The sequence below is a fragment of the Xyrauchen texanus genome, chromosome 28, assembly GCF_025860055.1.
Source record: "Xyrauchen texanus isolate HMW12.3.18 chromosome 28, RBS_HiC_50CHRs, whole genome shotgun sequence".
Classification (NCBI taxonomy): Eukaryota; Metazoa; Chordata; class Actinopteri; order Cypriniformes; family Catostomidae; genus Xyrauchen; species Xyrauchen texanus.
This window is the reverse complement of record NC_068303.1, coordinates 20,401,349-20,418,301: the sequence shown is the minus strand read 5'-3', so window position 1 is coordinate 20,418,301 and position 16,953 is coordinate 20,401,349. Positions and strand designations below refer to the sequence as shown.

Sequence of the window (16,953 nt, the reverse complement as noted above, 5' to 3'; positions counted from 1 at the left end):
AATATTTCCATATACTGTGGAGTCTAAGCATATTGTATTAGGCTCTTTGTAAATGTTTTCCCCTTCTTTAATAATAGTCTTGTTTTTTCCAGCAGAATCAAATGTTGTCTGGGACACTTGGGGTTACTAGTCTACCGCTCACTACTCCCTTTCACCCCGGCCTGCATACAACAAAGGTATTATTGGGCAAAATAGGATTAGGATTAATCATGCCTTCTAACCATCGGAATGATCTGTGCTAGTATATATTTGCAGGCATTTGGGGTAGTGGCGGATTTAGGCATGTGCGACATTTTTTTTTTTTACTGTCGATAACGTTGACTAATTGTTCCAGCCCTACACACTGAACGTTGTAGTTTGCCGATTTTGCCCTGCAACGAGAGAAATCCTTTAGGATTCCCGAAATGTGTCTCAGACGGCAGAATCGTGGCCAAAATCGTACAGTGTGCACCCGCCTTAAGATCTCCATGAAAAAATGTGTGTATAGTGACTTGAGAGAATCAAGCAACTTGTTCCAACGGACGTCATGTGGTCAAAATCATTTTTTTTTTCTCTCGGAGAAAAGTAACCAGGAAAGAAACACTGTAAACATCTTCAAGCGTTTCACCGATCAGGTTTAAGCAGATAAACGCGTAAAAATGGTCCTGAACAATGGTTTGCTGTCTTTTCTCTCAGTTCTGTGGACAAACACGGTGTCTTTAGTGCTGCTTCTCGTCGTCCTCTGTCTCCTGATCTCGAACCAGCTAAGAAACAGAAAACCCAGAAACTACCCACCTGGACCTACACCTCTTCCCTTTATTGGGAACGTGTTCAATCTGGATGCTAAACAACCTCACATTCACTTAGCTAAGGTAATTCACAGTCACTAAAGACGTAAATATAGTATGATTTCTAAGGCTGACAGCTGCATATATTATACATTTGTTGTTGTTGTCTTTTATCTTTTGGGTTTGAACTTTGCTTGAAAGGGGCTATGGTTAGAATCGTTATTTTTTCCCTCAAATGTATTTTATTTCCTCATCTTTACCAATTTCCATATTAACTCACATTCCCTGCAGATGTCAGACACCTATGGCAACATATTCAGCTTGCGTTTGGGAAGTATAGACACTGTTGTTGTGAATACCTACAGCATGGTAAAGGAAGCTCTTGTCGATCAAGCAAACATTTTCATAGACCGTCCAACTGATGATGTGTTCAAAAGAATAAGCAAGTGCCAAGGTATGCATTCATTATGACTGTATATTTATGACCATAATGATAAACAAAAAAAAATCCACATGGGTTCTTTTGCCATTTAATTTTTTTTTAAGATGAAGTGGAATGGACTCTATGCAAGGAACGGAGCCTGAGTTTTTCAGATAGCGATCCTCCGGTGTCGTATCCAGCTAACGCGAAAGTGTCAAGAGTTATAGCAAACTAATATTCTTTCTAAAATAAAGTAATTTATCACACACAAACTTGATTTTATTTAGTAAAAGTATAAATAAAAAATAGCTCCACGCTGGCTGTCATAGAAAATGAATGACTTCCGGTCGATTTGACGCGCTCGACCATAGACATCATATAGATAGACGCCCTATCGACCGCTTCTGCCTACTGGCGCGGACGAGCCGCGGCGCCGCCATCTTAGACCGGTCACCCGCTCCACTCAGTGTAATCTGTAAGGCAGGTGCAATGAACTGTCAGCGCATTTAATTAATCATACCTCACTGAATACCGAACTGATTTTCACGCGGAGTTTTTTTGCTGCAAAGGTCATTCATGTAGCTATGATACAGGACACATGGTTCGGCGTATTTTAATATTCATAGTAGGCTTAACAGTAATATAATATTCTGATATAAGATATAAAGTGACCAGACGATCAAAATATGTGATGTAGGATATAAGGTATTTTATAAATCACACACTATAAATATGATAAAGAATCAGGAACAGATAGTTGCAGTAAAGTAAGATATTTTAATAAGTTGAAGAAACTATTTATAATGATTTGTGACACACTCTCTCTCTCTCACACACACACACAAACACGAACAGTCACAAACATGAACACACTCTCTCTCTCACACACACTCTCTCTCTCTCTCTCACACACACTCTCACTCTCTCTCACACACACACACACACACACTCACTCACACACCTAGCTAACGTTAGCTGGCTACGATTTCAGTACACTTAATATCAAAGATCCTTGCTCCTTCTAAAGTATCTGGTGATATTCTATTCACAAAATACAACCAATAGTACGATAATGTTAAAACTTACTTGTGAAAAGTAATCCCCCGGGCCCTATTTGCGATGGTCCGCCGATTAGAACAGGAAAATGCTCCACAGTGCTCTGGCATCTTAACTGCTGCCGCGCAACGAAACTAGGAGTACGACCGGTTTAAGATGGCGGCCGTTTGCAGTGCGCCGGGCATCTAGTCTCTATATAATATCTACGCTCTCGACGCCTCTGGTCTGAACGCACGGTAGGCTTCCTCTGGTGCAGAGTTACATCCAGCGATTGTGCAGTGATTTACACGTGAGAAAAACAGCAACAAGCGATTCGAGAGCACAAACAATCACCAGAAGACGATGTGGGACAGTTGCTCCGCTACTCAGCTGAGGTTCTCTTACGAGAGGTTCTCTCGTATTGCGTAAGCTAGCTCACGCTACGCGAAAGATTCATCTTTTCTGAGATATTGAAGCCAAAAAATTATCCTTAATTTTTGTATCCATTGTCAACGCAGTGCGGCAGCTGCAGACCTTGAGCGGGCTAGCTAGCGAGCTCATAGGTTGCTCTGTGGCAACTGCTGCAGCCTATAGACGAGCTTGGGCGAACTCGCATCCAATGAGAGGCGTCCGCGCGCTCACTGCATCAAAGCCCGCCAAAATGGGCGTGATTAGAATGCATATAAGCGTAGTTCGTAGGCTGGAACCCTGATTTTCATCTCTTCAGCGAAGCTCTCCGCATCGCTGACCTGGAAGCCGCGTCGCCGTTCGAGGGGCATCTAGCAAGCGTGGACAGCGCTAGAAGAAGCCGGCCGTCTCAGCCACCTTCAGCCATCCTGCGAGCTACGCCATCCGACTACGTATCCTTTTATTCAGCAAGCTAGTTCTCACGAACTATTCACAAAAGAGTACGAGCGTCTTTTTCAAGATGCCTCGCTCCACTTGCGCCTCATGTCGCGCCCTTCTCAGAACAGGAGACCGCCACATCATCTGCGCTCTCTGCCTGGGACTGGGGCACGCAGAGCTCACCCTCACTGAGGGCGGATGCGATTTCTGCGAGGAGCTACTGATGTCGACCCTGCGGGCTCGACTCGAAGCGGTCAAAGCAGAAACCGCCGCGCCGCCTTACCCTCAGCCGCGCAGGAAGAAGCGCCGCTCACAAAGGCTGCCGGAAACTGTGGTTGAAGCGACTGCCTCGCCGGAGCCTCTCCCTCGAGCATCGCTTTCACCCTCCCCGCACCCCCGCGACGCGCAGTTGCCGCCGAGCGGCCGCACTGCTGCCATCTCGGATGACGAGGCGGAGGATAAGGGCCGCTGTTCCATCATGGCTTCGGACAGCGAGGAGTGGACAGGCTCCCAAGCCTCCTCCTCGGCCCAGGAATCCAGCAGGACCCGCGCCGAGTCGAAGGGAGTTAACACGCCTCCTCACACAGGCCGTCGACCGCCTCGGGCTCGAGTGGTCACCGCCCCTGAGCAGGCACCCAACAGACTCGACGGCTGCTTTCTTCAAAGCCATCGCCGCTCTACACCCGCGGCCGGGCCGCTCCCTTCCTGCCGGAATTACATACGGAGCTTGCAAAGTCGTGGAGCGCTCCTTTTTCAGCCAGGACCCGTTCCCACGTCTCCACCTCTCTCGCGTCGGTGGACGGCGCCACTGAGAGAGGCTACTCCTCCATCCCCGGTCGAGGACTCGGTAGCAGCACACCTTTGTCCGCCCTCCCGAGATGGCGTTCCAAGCCTGTGCTCCCGTCTAAGGCCTGCAGAGCGACTTCGCCTATGTTGGCGCGCCTATTCCGCCGCCGGCCAAGCCGCATCTGCTCTGCACTCAATGGCCGTTTTACAGATCCTACAAGCAGACCTTCTTCGGGAGTGGGATGAGAAAGGCAGGCACCCAGAGGCTGTTACTGATCTACTGGCGCGACAGACCTCGCCTCGCGCTACCAAAGCTGCAGCCCAAGCTCTAGGGAAGTGCATGGCCTCGCTGACTGTGACCGAGAGACACTTATGGCTAACACTAGCCGACATGGGAGAAGCAGAGCGCTCCACGTTCCTCAACGCACCGCTCTCTCCGACCGGTCTCTTCGGCTCCGCGGTGAGTGGCATTGTTGACCGCTTCTCAGAAGTCCAGAAAGCCACCCAAGCCATGAACCTCTTCCTGCTGCGTCGCGCTAGCTCCTCTGCAGGCCGCTCACGTGATCAGCCTCCTGCACGAGCCTCTTCACAGCGCCCAGTTCAACAAACTCAGACTTCTCAGCGTCGACAGGGCGGCCGCCCTCGATCGCGCTCAGACAGCCGCCGCAGACCGCCGCCCCACCGCGGGCCTCGATTTAAGGTAACGCTGAAACCAGAGCAACCGAAGTCTTCCTAACTTTGTTGAACAAACGACGGCTCAGTCCCGCCGCGGCCGGGACTGAGCTTTGCCCCCTGTCAGTCCCCTTCTCTCAGGCTACTACAGTGGTGAATTTAGCAGCCAACAAGCCGGTGACACTGCCCGCTTGCCTGCACTCAAACGCTGTTTTCACGGCGAACCAAATAAATCTTGTAAAGAGCAAACATGTCTTATGTGTAGAAAAAGTGCCCACAACCCAGTGTTCGCCCCTACACACAAGCATAACACATCCCGTGCCCCTATCAGAGCACGCTTTCATAAAGCGGTTACTGAACCGCTCGAGCGTCAGAGTCAATGAAGGCGCCCACAAATGCGTCGCGGCGCCCATTCTCTGCCCGCTCTGTCACACGACCAGCCCTATGTGTAGAAAATGTGCCCACAATCCAGTGTTCACTTCTGCACACAAGCACTGCATGTCTCGTGTCCCCACCAGAGCACGCTCACATAAAGCGGTTACTGAACCGCTCGAGCGCTAGAGTCAATAAATGCGCCCACAAATGCGTGCGCGCGCCCATTCTCTGCCCGCTCTGTTACACGGCCAGCAACCATTCCTCTGTGTGTAAGTCCCGTGCCCATGACTATGCTTGCGCATCACGTAACAGATGTGACTCTTTCCCCATTCATTCCAATCGGAAGTCACTCACAAAACAGCCTGTTCATGCTGTCTGCGAGCAATCATGCATGAACACACTAAACGCGCTCACACATTTTGTTCACGCTCTGTGTGCGACAATCAGAGCGAATTGGCCATTCACCCTCTAGCGTTACGCTTCAAAGCGTGGGAAGCTATTCCAGGGATATCCAAGTGGGTGTTAAGCACAATACAACAGGGCTATTTGCTACAGTTCGATCGCCGCCCCTCGCTTCAGAGCGGCTCGAAACCACTGTGAACACGGAAGCAGCGTGCATGCTTCGTTCAGAAATAGCAAGCCTTCTGTGCAAAAGGGCCATAGAAAAAGTGCCACCCTCTCTGAGCGAGTCGGGGCTTTACAGCCGTTATTTTCTTGTTCCCAATAAAGACGGCGGCCTCAGACCCATATTAGATCTCAGGGTTTTGAACAAGGTGCTTGCAAAAAGACCGTTCAAAATGCTTACAATCAGGAAACTCCTCGCGCATGATGCGCCAGGGGACTGGTTTATTTCTCTCGATCTGAAAGATGCATACTTTCAGATTCAGATAAATCCCGTCACAGGCCATTCTTGAGATTCGCCTCGACGGCCAGGTTTATCAATACACCGTCCTTCCGTTCGGCCTGTCCTTAGCACCCCGTACTTTCACGAAGTGCATGGATGCGGCGCTCGCACCCCTGCGGAGTCAGGGTTTGCGAATTCTGAACTATTTGGACGACTGGCTGATTATGGCTCAGTCACATATGGAGCTTCTGTCTCACAGAGCAGTTCTCCTCAGCCATCTGAACAGTTTGGGTCTTGCAGTCAATTGGACCAAGAGCTCACTACAGCCCAGTCAGACCATTTCCTTCCTGGGAATAGAACTAGACTCCGTGGCAATGACGGCTCGCTTATCTACACAGTGCGCACGCCGTGTTCAGCGACTAGCCACATCTTTTCAGATGAACAGCCTCACGCCTCTGAAGAAATTCCAGAGAGTGCTAGGTTACATGGCCTCAGCCGCAGCAGTACTTCAGCTGGGTTTACTGCACATGCGCCCGCTTCAGCATTGGCTAAACACCCGCGTGTCTCGCCGGGCTTGGGCCACAGGCCGCCAGCCCATCAAGGTGACTCAGACCTGCATATCAGCTCTGCAGCCCTGGACAGTGGCCGAATGGTATCAGCGGGGAGTGACAATGGGAGCTGTATCTCACCGAAAAGTCATCTCGACAGACGCGTCCAACGCGGGTTGGGGCGCGGTCTGCGAGGGCTCTCCGGTTTTCGGCCTATGGTCAGTTCAGGAAAAGCTCCTTCACATAAATTGTCTGGAAATGATAGCGGTCGAGTACGCTGGTCGAGTACGCGCTCATGCGCTTTCTCCCGGTCATTCAGGGTCACCACGTCCTGGTCCGTTCGGACAACAGATCTGTGGTATCCTACCTAAACCGTCAGGGCGGTGTCAGATCCAGGAACCTCTTCCATCTGACAAAACGCATACTGAGTTGGTCCCAGTGCCACCTGCGCTCGCTGAGGGCGACGCACGTGCCAGGCCACCTGAACGACGGCCCGGACAGACTGTCCAGAGACAATATTCCCCCAGGGGAATGGTCCCTGCACGCTCAAACAGTCCAGACGTTATGGCACCTATTCGGCAGAGCAGAGATAGACCTCTTTGCGTCCAAAGAGAACTCTCACTGCCCAATATTTTTCTCGAAGCGAGGACGCGCTGGCCCAGGACTGGCCCAGACGCCCGCTTTACGCCTTCCCTCCCGTCTCGCTATTGCCACTGGTAATGCAGAGGATCAGGAAACGCGTCACTCGGTGCTCCTCATAGCCCCGCGTTGGGAGAATCAGACATGGTTCCCGGAGCTTACGCAGCTGTCACTGACAGCGCCGTGGCCCATCCCAGTGAGAGCAGATCTCCTCTCTCAAGCTCGCGGCACAATCTGGCATCCCCACCCAGAGCGCTGGGGCTGCATGCGTGGGTGATCAACGACTACCCGTCGCTCTGCCAGAAGGAGTAATAAACACCATTATACACGCTAGAGCCCCTTCCACGAGAAGACTCTATGCGTCAAAATGGTCTGTGTTCTCAAAATGGTGCACCGACAGAGACCTGGACCCGCGGACATGTGGGGTGTCGTCGCTGCTCGTATTTCTACAAGAGCTGCTGGATAAGGGCAGATCCCCATCCACGCTCAAAGTGTATGTGGGGGCCGTTGCGGCGTTCGCTGAACCCCTGCACGGCCAGTCATGGGGTAAAACGAGCTGGTCATCCGCTTCCTCAGGGGAGCTAGAAGGATGAACCCCCGCGCCCCCATCGGTTCCTATCTGGGATCTTTCTATAGTTCTCGAAACTATGAAAGCCCCCTTTCGAACCACTTCAATCCGTGGATTTGAAATACCTTTCACTCAAAACCGCTTTTCTGACTGCCCTGTCATCAGTCAAACGTGTGGGAGACCTTCACGCGCTGTCTGTCAGCGCTGCGTGTCTTGAGTTTGGACCAAGTGACTCCAAGGTCATTTTAAAGCCTAGACACGGCTATGTTCCCAAGGTGATCGGTACTCCTTTCAGAGCACAGGTCATTTCCCTATTGGCGCTGCCAGCACCGGATAGCGAACGCGACGCCAATCTCCTTTGCCCGGTCAGAGCACTGAGATTGTATACTGCGCGCTCCGCCGCTTTCAGACGCTCTGAGCAGCTTTTCGTTTCGTTCGAGGGCGCACCAAAGGTCTCGCCGCCTCGAAACAGACACTATCTAGATGGATAGTGGACGCTATTGCTGCTGCATACGGCGTCAAAAGACCTGCCATGCCCGTTGGGCATTAGGGCTCACTCCACTAGAGGCATGGCATCCTCGTGGGCATGGTCCAGCGGGATTTCCATTCACGACATATGTGTGGCAGCGGGATGGACTTCCCCTCCACCTTTGTCAGATTTTACAATATGGAAGTGCCCGCTCTGCAGGCAAAACTACTGGCGGTTTAATACGCTACAGCTCCCCTGGTGAGCTGCACTGATGGGACACATTCCACACAGACCGGCACCGCCGCTCTGTCGTTCCCTTCCCACTATGTGCTTATGTATTACACAATCAATGACCCGCATTCGTGCCGGCCAAATATTATTTCCCCACTCATAAGGGCTCCCCCGGGTCCCCCCTTAATTCCCTGGGGCTCATACAGTGGATGCTTGGCGCGCACGGCGTTGACAATGGGTTCCCGTAGCATAAGCTAGCTTACCAATACAAGAGAACCTCTCGTAAGAGAACGTATCGGTTACCTAACGTAACCTCGGTTCTCTCTAGATGAGGGAACGAGTATTGCGTAGCAGGCCGTGCTCGCGCCACGAGCGACTTTTCGCTTCAGTCAATGAAAACCAGGGTTCCAGCCTACGAACTACGCTTATATGCACTCTAGTCACGCCCATTTTGGCGGGCTTTGATGCAGTGAGCGCGCGGACGCCTCTCATTGGATGCGAGTTCGCCCAAGCTCGTCTATAGGCTGCAGCAGTTGCCACAGAGCAACCTATGAGCTCGCTAGCTAGCCCGCTCAAGGTCTGCAGCTGCCGCACTGCGTTGACAATGGATACAAAAATTAAGGATAATTTTTTGGCTTCAATATCTCAGAAAAGATGAATCTTTCCCGTAGCGTAAGCTAGCTTACGCAATACTCGTTCCCTCATCTAGAGAGAACCGAGGTTACGTTAGGTAACCGATACGTTTTAGCGCAATCCGCAGGGTGATGACACATCTCTGATAACACTACACATAGTACTGATGTTTTTGTAAATTATTATATTTTCCCTGAAGTCAGGAGCACTACTGAGTAAAAAAAAAATAAAAATACAGATGAGGATTAATTTGTTGTTATTCATTTAATCTGTAATATCACGCCACAATATTCATAAATAATAGTGATCCAATAACATAATTGGGAACACATTACAATAAGGTTATTTGTTCAAATTCGTTAACACGAATTAACAATACTCTTACAGCATTTACTAATCTTAGTTGATGTTAATTTCAAAATACTAATAGATTTTAAAAATCATATTGTATCAGAATTAGTTAACATTATATATGTTAAATATGTTATCATTAGTTAATGCACTGTGAACTAACAAATAGCAATTATATTTTTGTTGACTAATATTGACATAAATGAATACTGTAAAAAATATATATTGTTAATTGTTTGATCATGGTAGGCTACTCAATACATTAATGCATATTAACGAATGGTCAAGTGGTCAAAGTGGTTTTTATTGTCGTTTCAACCATATACAATTAGTACAGTACACAGCAAAACGAGACAACGTTCCTCCAAGAATGGAACCTTACTGTAAAGCGTTAACACACCATTTAATCTATATTTATTGCGTCAAATTAATGCGTCATTGTACATTTTTTGCTAATAAAAGAAAACGGAATAAAAAGTTATCTTCTCATAAGCATTTGTCCATCATTAGTGCTCTCTTCAGTTCGGCAGAGACATGCGCACGCACAAATCTCTCAGAAACGGGACACGATTTTTATTAACGCGAATTCTACTGAAAGTAAAATTGATATACTGCATAAGTACAATGCAATAAACAAATATTGACCACTATTAAACAAATTGTATGGTTAATGTAAGAGTCACTTCGTTAAGAAATATATTATCGTTCACTCCATCATTTGCTGTGAAGTTGGAGTATCATCAATTGTCATATTATATTAACTTATAATATCACAGATTGCTATAGCTTATCTAGCGAAATAAATCTAAATAATTACATGTGTAATATACAGTCGGAAACAGGGACCTTGCTAAGCCCGTTTTTGTCTATTGCTGGTGAATATTCACCCTCATTGTGATCGAAATATCTTAAAATACACGTTCTTCTTTTTACTGGATGGAGCAAAAGCTCCGTGTCTCAATGTGCGATGGATATTGTCCAATGTCATCTGCAGAAACTTGTGTAAATAAGGCGTGTGAAAAGTAATTTTCCCTTAGTCGACAACATTTATCAGCGTATGAAGAAATAGTTTTCGGCGCTGCGCCGGAAGTAAGTGTGCCCCCTGAGGCAAAACGCAGAAGTGACCGTGCATAGAGACATTTTAAAAAACTAACTGCTTTCTGAAAAAGTCTGCTGTTGGTCAAACAAAGAGATAGTCCCGCTCCCAACTCATGCCATTGGTTGAGTAACATTGATGGGTTTAAGTGGGTCTTTCAAAACAAACAGAGCAATTTTCATAATTGCCAAACACTTTTTACAGTTTTCGTGAAAATGAATCTATGAATGGCTTACTAATAGTTGTCCCTGCATAATAAGCTGGAAATAATTTTAACAGAAAAAATTACATCAGCTTTTTAATCAACCAGCTAAAAAGTCATCCTCCATATTGTGTGCTAATGTCTGACAACAGGTGTAACTTTCAATAATGGCTACAGCTGGAAGCAACAGAGGCGTTTCACTCTTAGAACTTTTAAATACTTTGGTGTGGGAAAGAGGAGCTTGGAATCCAGCATTATGGAAGAGTACAAATTCTTACACCAGACCATCATGGATACCAATGGTAAAGTACATCAGCAGCAGCAATTATATCACCATCAAGTATAACGACCTGAATTTCTTTAGGTTTACCACACTTTTGTTATAGTCAAAAGTTTGCATTATATTTCTGCTGTCCTAACACATAAAGTAGTTGACAAAAATATTGGCACCCTTGGTAAATATGTGCAAAGTAGGCTGTGAAAAACAATCTGCATTGTTTAGCCTTTTGATCTTTCATTAAAAAAATAAAAAAATAAATCTAACCTTTAATTAAAGTAAAACAAATGAAACAGGGGAAATATCTGATTATCAAATAAATATTTTTCTCCAAAACGCATAGGCCATATTTATTTTATCCATTTTAGTCCATGATGCCATGTATCAGAACACAATATCCAGGACCTCTGGCAGAAAAAACAGCCCCACAACATTCAAGATCCAGCACCACATTTAACCGTGGACATTGGGTGGTACTTCCTCTCTCTCTCTCTCTCTCTGTATGCCAAACCCATCTCTAGTATTTGCTGCCAAAAATCTATTTTTTGTTTCATCTGAACTTAAAATCTGAACTGTTGCATTTGAAGTTAAAAGCAAATTAAGACACTTGAGTTAGTTGTTGGATGAGAGCAGAGTCTTTTTTTTTCTTGAAACCCTCTCAAACAACTTGAACCATCCTCTTCACAGTGAGTGGAGACAATATAGACACGTGTCCTCCTCCAGGCCAATTCTTAAGATCTCCAGTTGATTGGAACTTGTTAATTATTGCCCTGATGGTGGAAATGAGCATTTTCAATGCTTTGGCTATTTACTTATAGCCATTTCCCATTTTGTGAAGAACAACAACCTTTTGCCGCACATCAGATCTATATTCTTTAGTCTAACCCACTGTGATTGATGATTAAATGAATTTGGCCTGTGTGTTACCTCATATTTATACCCCTGTGAAACAGGAAGTCATGGCTGAACATCATGTCTGAATGTCATGTTCCCAGGTGTACTAAAAAATTTAAAATATGATTGGGAATATTCTTCAGATATATTTTACTCATAAGAATTTCTAGGGGTGCCAATAATTGTGGCCAACGTGTTTTGGAGAAAAATATGTATTTAATAATTAGATATTTCCCCTCTTTTTGTGTATTTTTGAATTAAAGATCAAAATCTTCTTTCATCTTATTTACAAAGGGTGCCAAAATGTTTGTCCACTACTGTATGTGTAAAATATGCTGGCAATTACAATGCAGAGGAAGATGATGATGAAGTGTAGAACCCAAGTGCAGTTTTATTACCAAAAGTGAGATCCAAAAACCACAACTTCAAACGTGAACAAAACAAACATAAACATGAATGACATGACAAGACTAAACTTGACATAACTTGGCTTGACTGTGAAACAAAACATGGAAAGCTGTACACCAACAAGTTACATTCATAAAAAATACCTGACGCTGATACAAAGGAAACATGAGATTAAATACATGGACAAGGTTTTTATTTTTTATCTGTTGCCAATAGAACAGACAGAACTGTAAACAAGACAATGACTATCAACCAATAGGAACAAGACACATGAAAATGGGAAACACATGACAAGATCACATGATAATGAAATAACATGACATGGAAGTAGATTTCAAAATAAAAGACATTAACACAAAACATGACATGGAACCATGAACACCTCAAGTCGTGACAGTATGAACTATTTAAAGGGTTAGTTCACCCAAAAATGTAAATTATCCCATAATTTACTCACCCTTGAGCCATCCTAGGTGTATATGACTTTCTTCTTTCAGCCAAACACAATTTGAGATATATTAAAAAATATCCTGGCTCTTCCAAGCTTCATAACGGGAGTGAATGGTACCTTAGATTTTGTAGCAAAAAAAAGCGCATCCATTCAAGAAGTAATCCATACGGCTGCGGGGGGGTTAATGAAGGCCTTCTGATTCATTTTTGTAAGAATAATATCCATATTTATAACTTAATATACCATAATCACTGTCTTCTGGTAACGGCCGTCCGCACGTTCACAAGGGAGTCAAGTTCTGGCATATGATGTAGGCGTAACGTAAGCTCTGGTGAGAAGTGATGAACATGGAAACGAGTGTTGTTTACAGCAAAGGAAAACTGTGAAAAGAAATGAGTTGTTTTAGCTATACTGTAGATTTGTATTAGTCTTAAAATGGTGCATTCATGCGTTTATCCAGTCATACCAATAGTCCATTCATGGCAGCACATGGCAGTCCATCCATTCAGTTTTTAACACTCTCAGCCTCTGTTGGCATTACCTCGCATTTCCTGCATGAGCACCACCACGTCTCCTGTACTCTCCGTCTACAAGACTCTTTTGTTTGTGCCGCTGCTGCAGCCCACTCCATCTCCCGGAGTTCCTAGTACCGACCAGTTCAAACAAATAGGGATGGGCAAAAAACTCAATCTCCTCTTCTCTTATATCAAAATCCTCTGACAATTTTCTTTAAAAATCCTTGTTGTTTTCCTCTAATTCGTGACCGACGTTTTGTTTTGCTCCATCCTCTGCTCTTCTACATTCATCACTTCTCACCGGAGCTTACGCTACGTCCACGTCAAACGCCGGAACTCGACTCTCTTGTGAACGCGCGGACGGCTGTTACCGGATGCCAGTGATTATAGTTTATAAAGTTATAAATATAGATATTTTTCTTACACAAACGCTTAGCTTCAGAAGGCCTTTATTAACCCCCTGGAGCCATATGGATTACTTATTTTATGGATGGATGCTTTTTTGGGCTTCAAAATCTAAGGTACCATTCACTCCCATTATAAAGCTTGGAAAAGCCAGGATATTTTTGGGCATCACTATAGTTATTTATTGCTCATAGTTAGGATTTGGGGTTTGTTCTAAACCAGGCCCAAGACAAATATGGGAACCAAAATAATGTAGTAACTAGGCAGTGGGCTAGGGCCAATACAGAGCAACTGTGCCCATCCACTTGTTCAGCCATCTGGGGTCCGGAAGTATTTTTCCCATTCATTTTTCCCATTGACTTTTCAAAAAAATACTTCATAAAAAAGTTCTAAACCATGAACCAAACCAACCTGCTCGGAGGTGAATCACATTACAAACTTTGGTTTGAAGCAAATAAAGTATTGGAAAATCAGATAAAAAAACAGAGGTACAAGGCTGTTTACTTACCATCTTTTATGAGGGCACAAACTACAATCCCATGAAGTACTGTGAATTATGTAATCAGATAAAAACCGATAGATATATATAAAACTATTGATTTTAGGTTGTTGATTATAATTATAGAATATAATTTGTTTTTAGCTATGGAAAAAATTAATGGCATTTTCAATGACTGTTTTTAACCTGACTGTTGTGCTATTTAGCAACCATCTATCAATGCCATAACAGACGCATTGGTCTAAAAAACCTCAGAAAACCTTAGAAACTACATAGTAATGCCTTGGTAACCAAATATAACACCCTAGCATTGTGGTGACAATTTTTTGCATTTTGCGAAATGTCCCAAAAAAATCTAGTTTAGGTTTACTTAAGAAGGTTTTAACACTGAAACACCAGCCTCACCTTATGTTGTATTTTATATTTCAGGGGTGCCAATCGATGCTCATTTCTTGATAAACAATGCTGTCTCCAACATCATCTGCTTATTGGTTTTTGGCAGAAGGTATGAGTACAAAGACCAGAGGTTTCTGAACATGCTCAGTCTGATGTCTAAAGCCCTTAAACTACAAGGGTCAGTGTGGATTCAGGTACTGACTGGCTGTGAGGCCCAGCATTAATTCTGATGATCGTTTATGATGTGATGTTGTGCTGGAGATTTGGTACTCTATCATTACTACTGTGAAATCCTACAGGTGTTGGTCAAACAAAATGTGCTGACTGAAAAGTGCATACATTTTTTTAAAGTGCACAACTTGTCCATTACAGCTTTATTCCATTTGCCCTCGTGTAATGGACCTCCTACCAGGACCCCATAAAGATCTGTTTTCCTGCTTCCAGCAAATGTGTGCTTTTATTAAGGAAGAGGCAGACAAGCATTATGCAGACTGGGACCCTTCCTCACCCAGAGATTTTATAGACTGCTATCTCACTGAAATCCAGAAGGTGTTATTTTTATTAATTTACAGAAAATGTAACCATATTCTTTTTTTGTTTAAAAACATAATATACAGTATTTAATAAACATGCAGGCAATAAGACTTATGATTTATGATGCTGCATTAACCAACACTACTTCCCTATGTTGGTTGTCTCTGTGTGGTTTACAGAGGAAAGATGATCTGGAAGCAGGATTTCATGAAGAGGGTCTGCATTATGCCGTGCTTGATTTGTTTGTGGCAGGAACCGAGACCACATCTACCACTCTTCGGTGGGCCTTTGTATACATGATGAAATATCCAGAAATCCAAGGTAATATGCTCCAAAATTATCAATGTGATGGTTTCTTTTGTAATGTATGTAATTGTTTCATTTTATTTCACATTAGCAGCTGTAAACTTGTTTCTATTTTAACGAGTCAATTTCAATAAAAAATTCAAGTTCATGCTTGTTATAAAATGCATACAGTCTCAAAAGGTAATTAGGATTTAAATAATTTGTTTTACTATTGAGTATCATTTTTACCCATTCAGAGAAGGTCCAGGCTGAAATAGACAATGTAGTTGGACGATCACGCCGACCCAATGTTGATGACAGACCCAGCATGCCATACACTGATGCTGTCATCCATGAGGTCCAGAGAATGGGCAATGTGGTGCCCCTTAGTGTGCCAAGAATGACCAATGAGGACACAATATTGGGAGGATATTTCATTCCAAAGGTGAGATTGGAAATTAACTGAATGGACAAAACGAATGTAAGCTATACTCTTACCAAATCACACAAATGTCAAAATGTTTACAACAAGAAATCAAGCTAATATTTAATAGAATGGATAATAGTTTAGTATAAATGTTTTTTTAAATGACAAATGACAATATAACCACTAACTCCACTGCTCTCAAATAAATATACAATTCTATATTCAGGGTACACAGATCATATCTAACCTGACCTCAGTACTGTTTGATGAAACCAAGTGGAAGTCACCACATTCATTTGACCCAGAACATTTTCTCAACACTCAAAGGGCGTTTAAAAAACCAGAAGAATTTATTCCTTTCTCAGCAGGTAAAATTCCTTTTTCCTTTTTTTTCATTTTCTTTATATGCATACAACATATAATTAGTATAAAACATGTGGTAAATCATGAGATAAACTATTGATTATTTATTTAGCAAGTCACTGTCTGTACAACATATAAACCTCAACATCTGTCTTTCCTTCGTCCTTACAGGGAAGCGGTCATGTCCAGGTGAATCGCTTGCCCATATGGAGCTCTTTCTTTTCTTCACATCTCTTCTACAATCCTTTTCTCTCTCTCCTCCAGTGGGCACTCAAACAAGCCTGGACTTTACATTTGGAATGACACGTTCCCCGAAGCCATTTAGAACATGTTTCACTCCTCGTTGATAGCCATATTAAGAGGCAAGGTACGACAGCGTTTTAGAGCCATGTTAAAATAAAAATGAGAAATATTTAAAAACAAAACTAGCTAGCTTGCTAACTGCTAGCCTCTCTGGATTACACATCCTAGATTTAAGTCAACTGTATGGAAATTCCTTCTAGAGAGTCTTCATTGCACATGTTGTCAATATTTGATCAATAGTCTATACGCGTTACAGAGCAGAGTTTACGTTGGGATGTATATTGAAAATGTAATCTTTAACACATATACTCAGGATATTGCACATAAAAGGCCCTAAATGTAATAACTTCAATACATTTTGCTCCTAAAAAAGCCCTAAATGTAATTACTTTTGGTTCTAAATAAATGCCCTAAATGTAATTAAGGGGTCTAAATCTAATGACTTTTGATTGTAAATTCAATAAAGTCTTAAAACATTTCCGGACCTAAATGTCATTAAAGGGTACTTTTGAATCTGAATGTAATAACTTTTGGGTTTTAATGTAGCCTAATTAACACTCTGAATGAAATCCTAAATGCAATTAAAGGGTCAATGGCAAGCATCTGGCACCAACAATAATGTCACAGTCTCAGGTAAATCACTGAGATCACATTTTTCCCCTTTCTGATGGTTGATGTGAACTTTTAACTGAAGCTCCTGACCTGTATATTAA

The 16,953-nt window shown here is 43.9% G+C and overlaps 1 protein-coding gene across 2 annotated transcripts; it reads left to right on the top strand.

Annotated features, from left to right (window-relative positions):
* The first annotated feature begins 33 nt into the window (after positions 1 to 33).
* Positions 34 to 16,727, top strand: LOC127622001 (cytochrome P450 2J2). 2 transcript variants are annotated; one of them, XM_052095854.1, is made up of 9 exons: positions 35 to 851; positions 1,059 to 1,221; positions 10,636 to 10,785; positions 14,362 to 14,522; positions 14,701 to 14,877; positions 15,042 to 15,183; positions 15,405 to 15,592; positions 15,801 to 15,942; positions 16,109 to 16,727. In XM_052095854.1, the coding sequence occupies exons 1-9, from the start codon at positions 639 to 641 to the stop codon at positions 16,282 to 16,284; spliced, it is 1,512 nt and encodes a 503-aa protein (XP_051951814.1). In that variant the 5' UTR covers positions 35 to 638; the 3' UTR covers positions 16,285 to 16,727. The 2 variants fall into 2 exon arrangements, with proteins under 2 accessions (XP_051951815.1, XP_051951814.1); XM_052095855.1 differs by lacking the exon at positions 10,636 to 10,785 and having other exon boundaries at positions 34 to 851.
* The last annotated feature ends 226 nt before the right edge of the window (positions 16,728 to 16,953 follow it).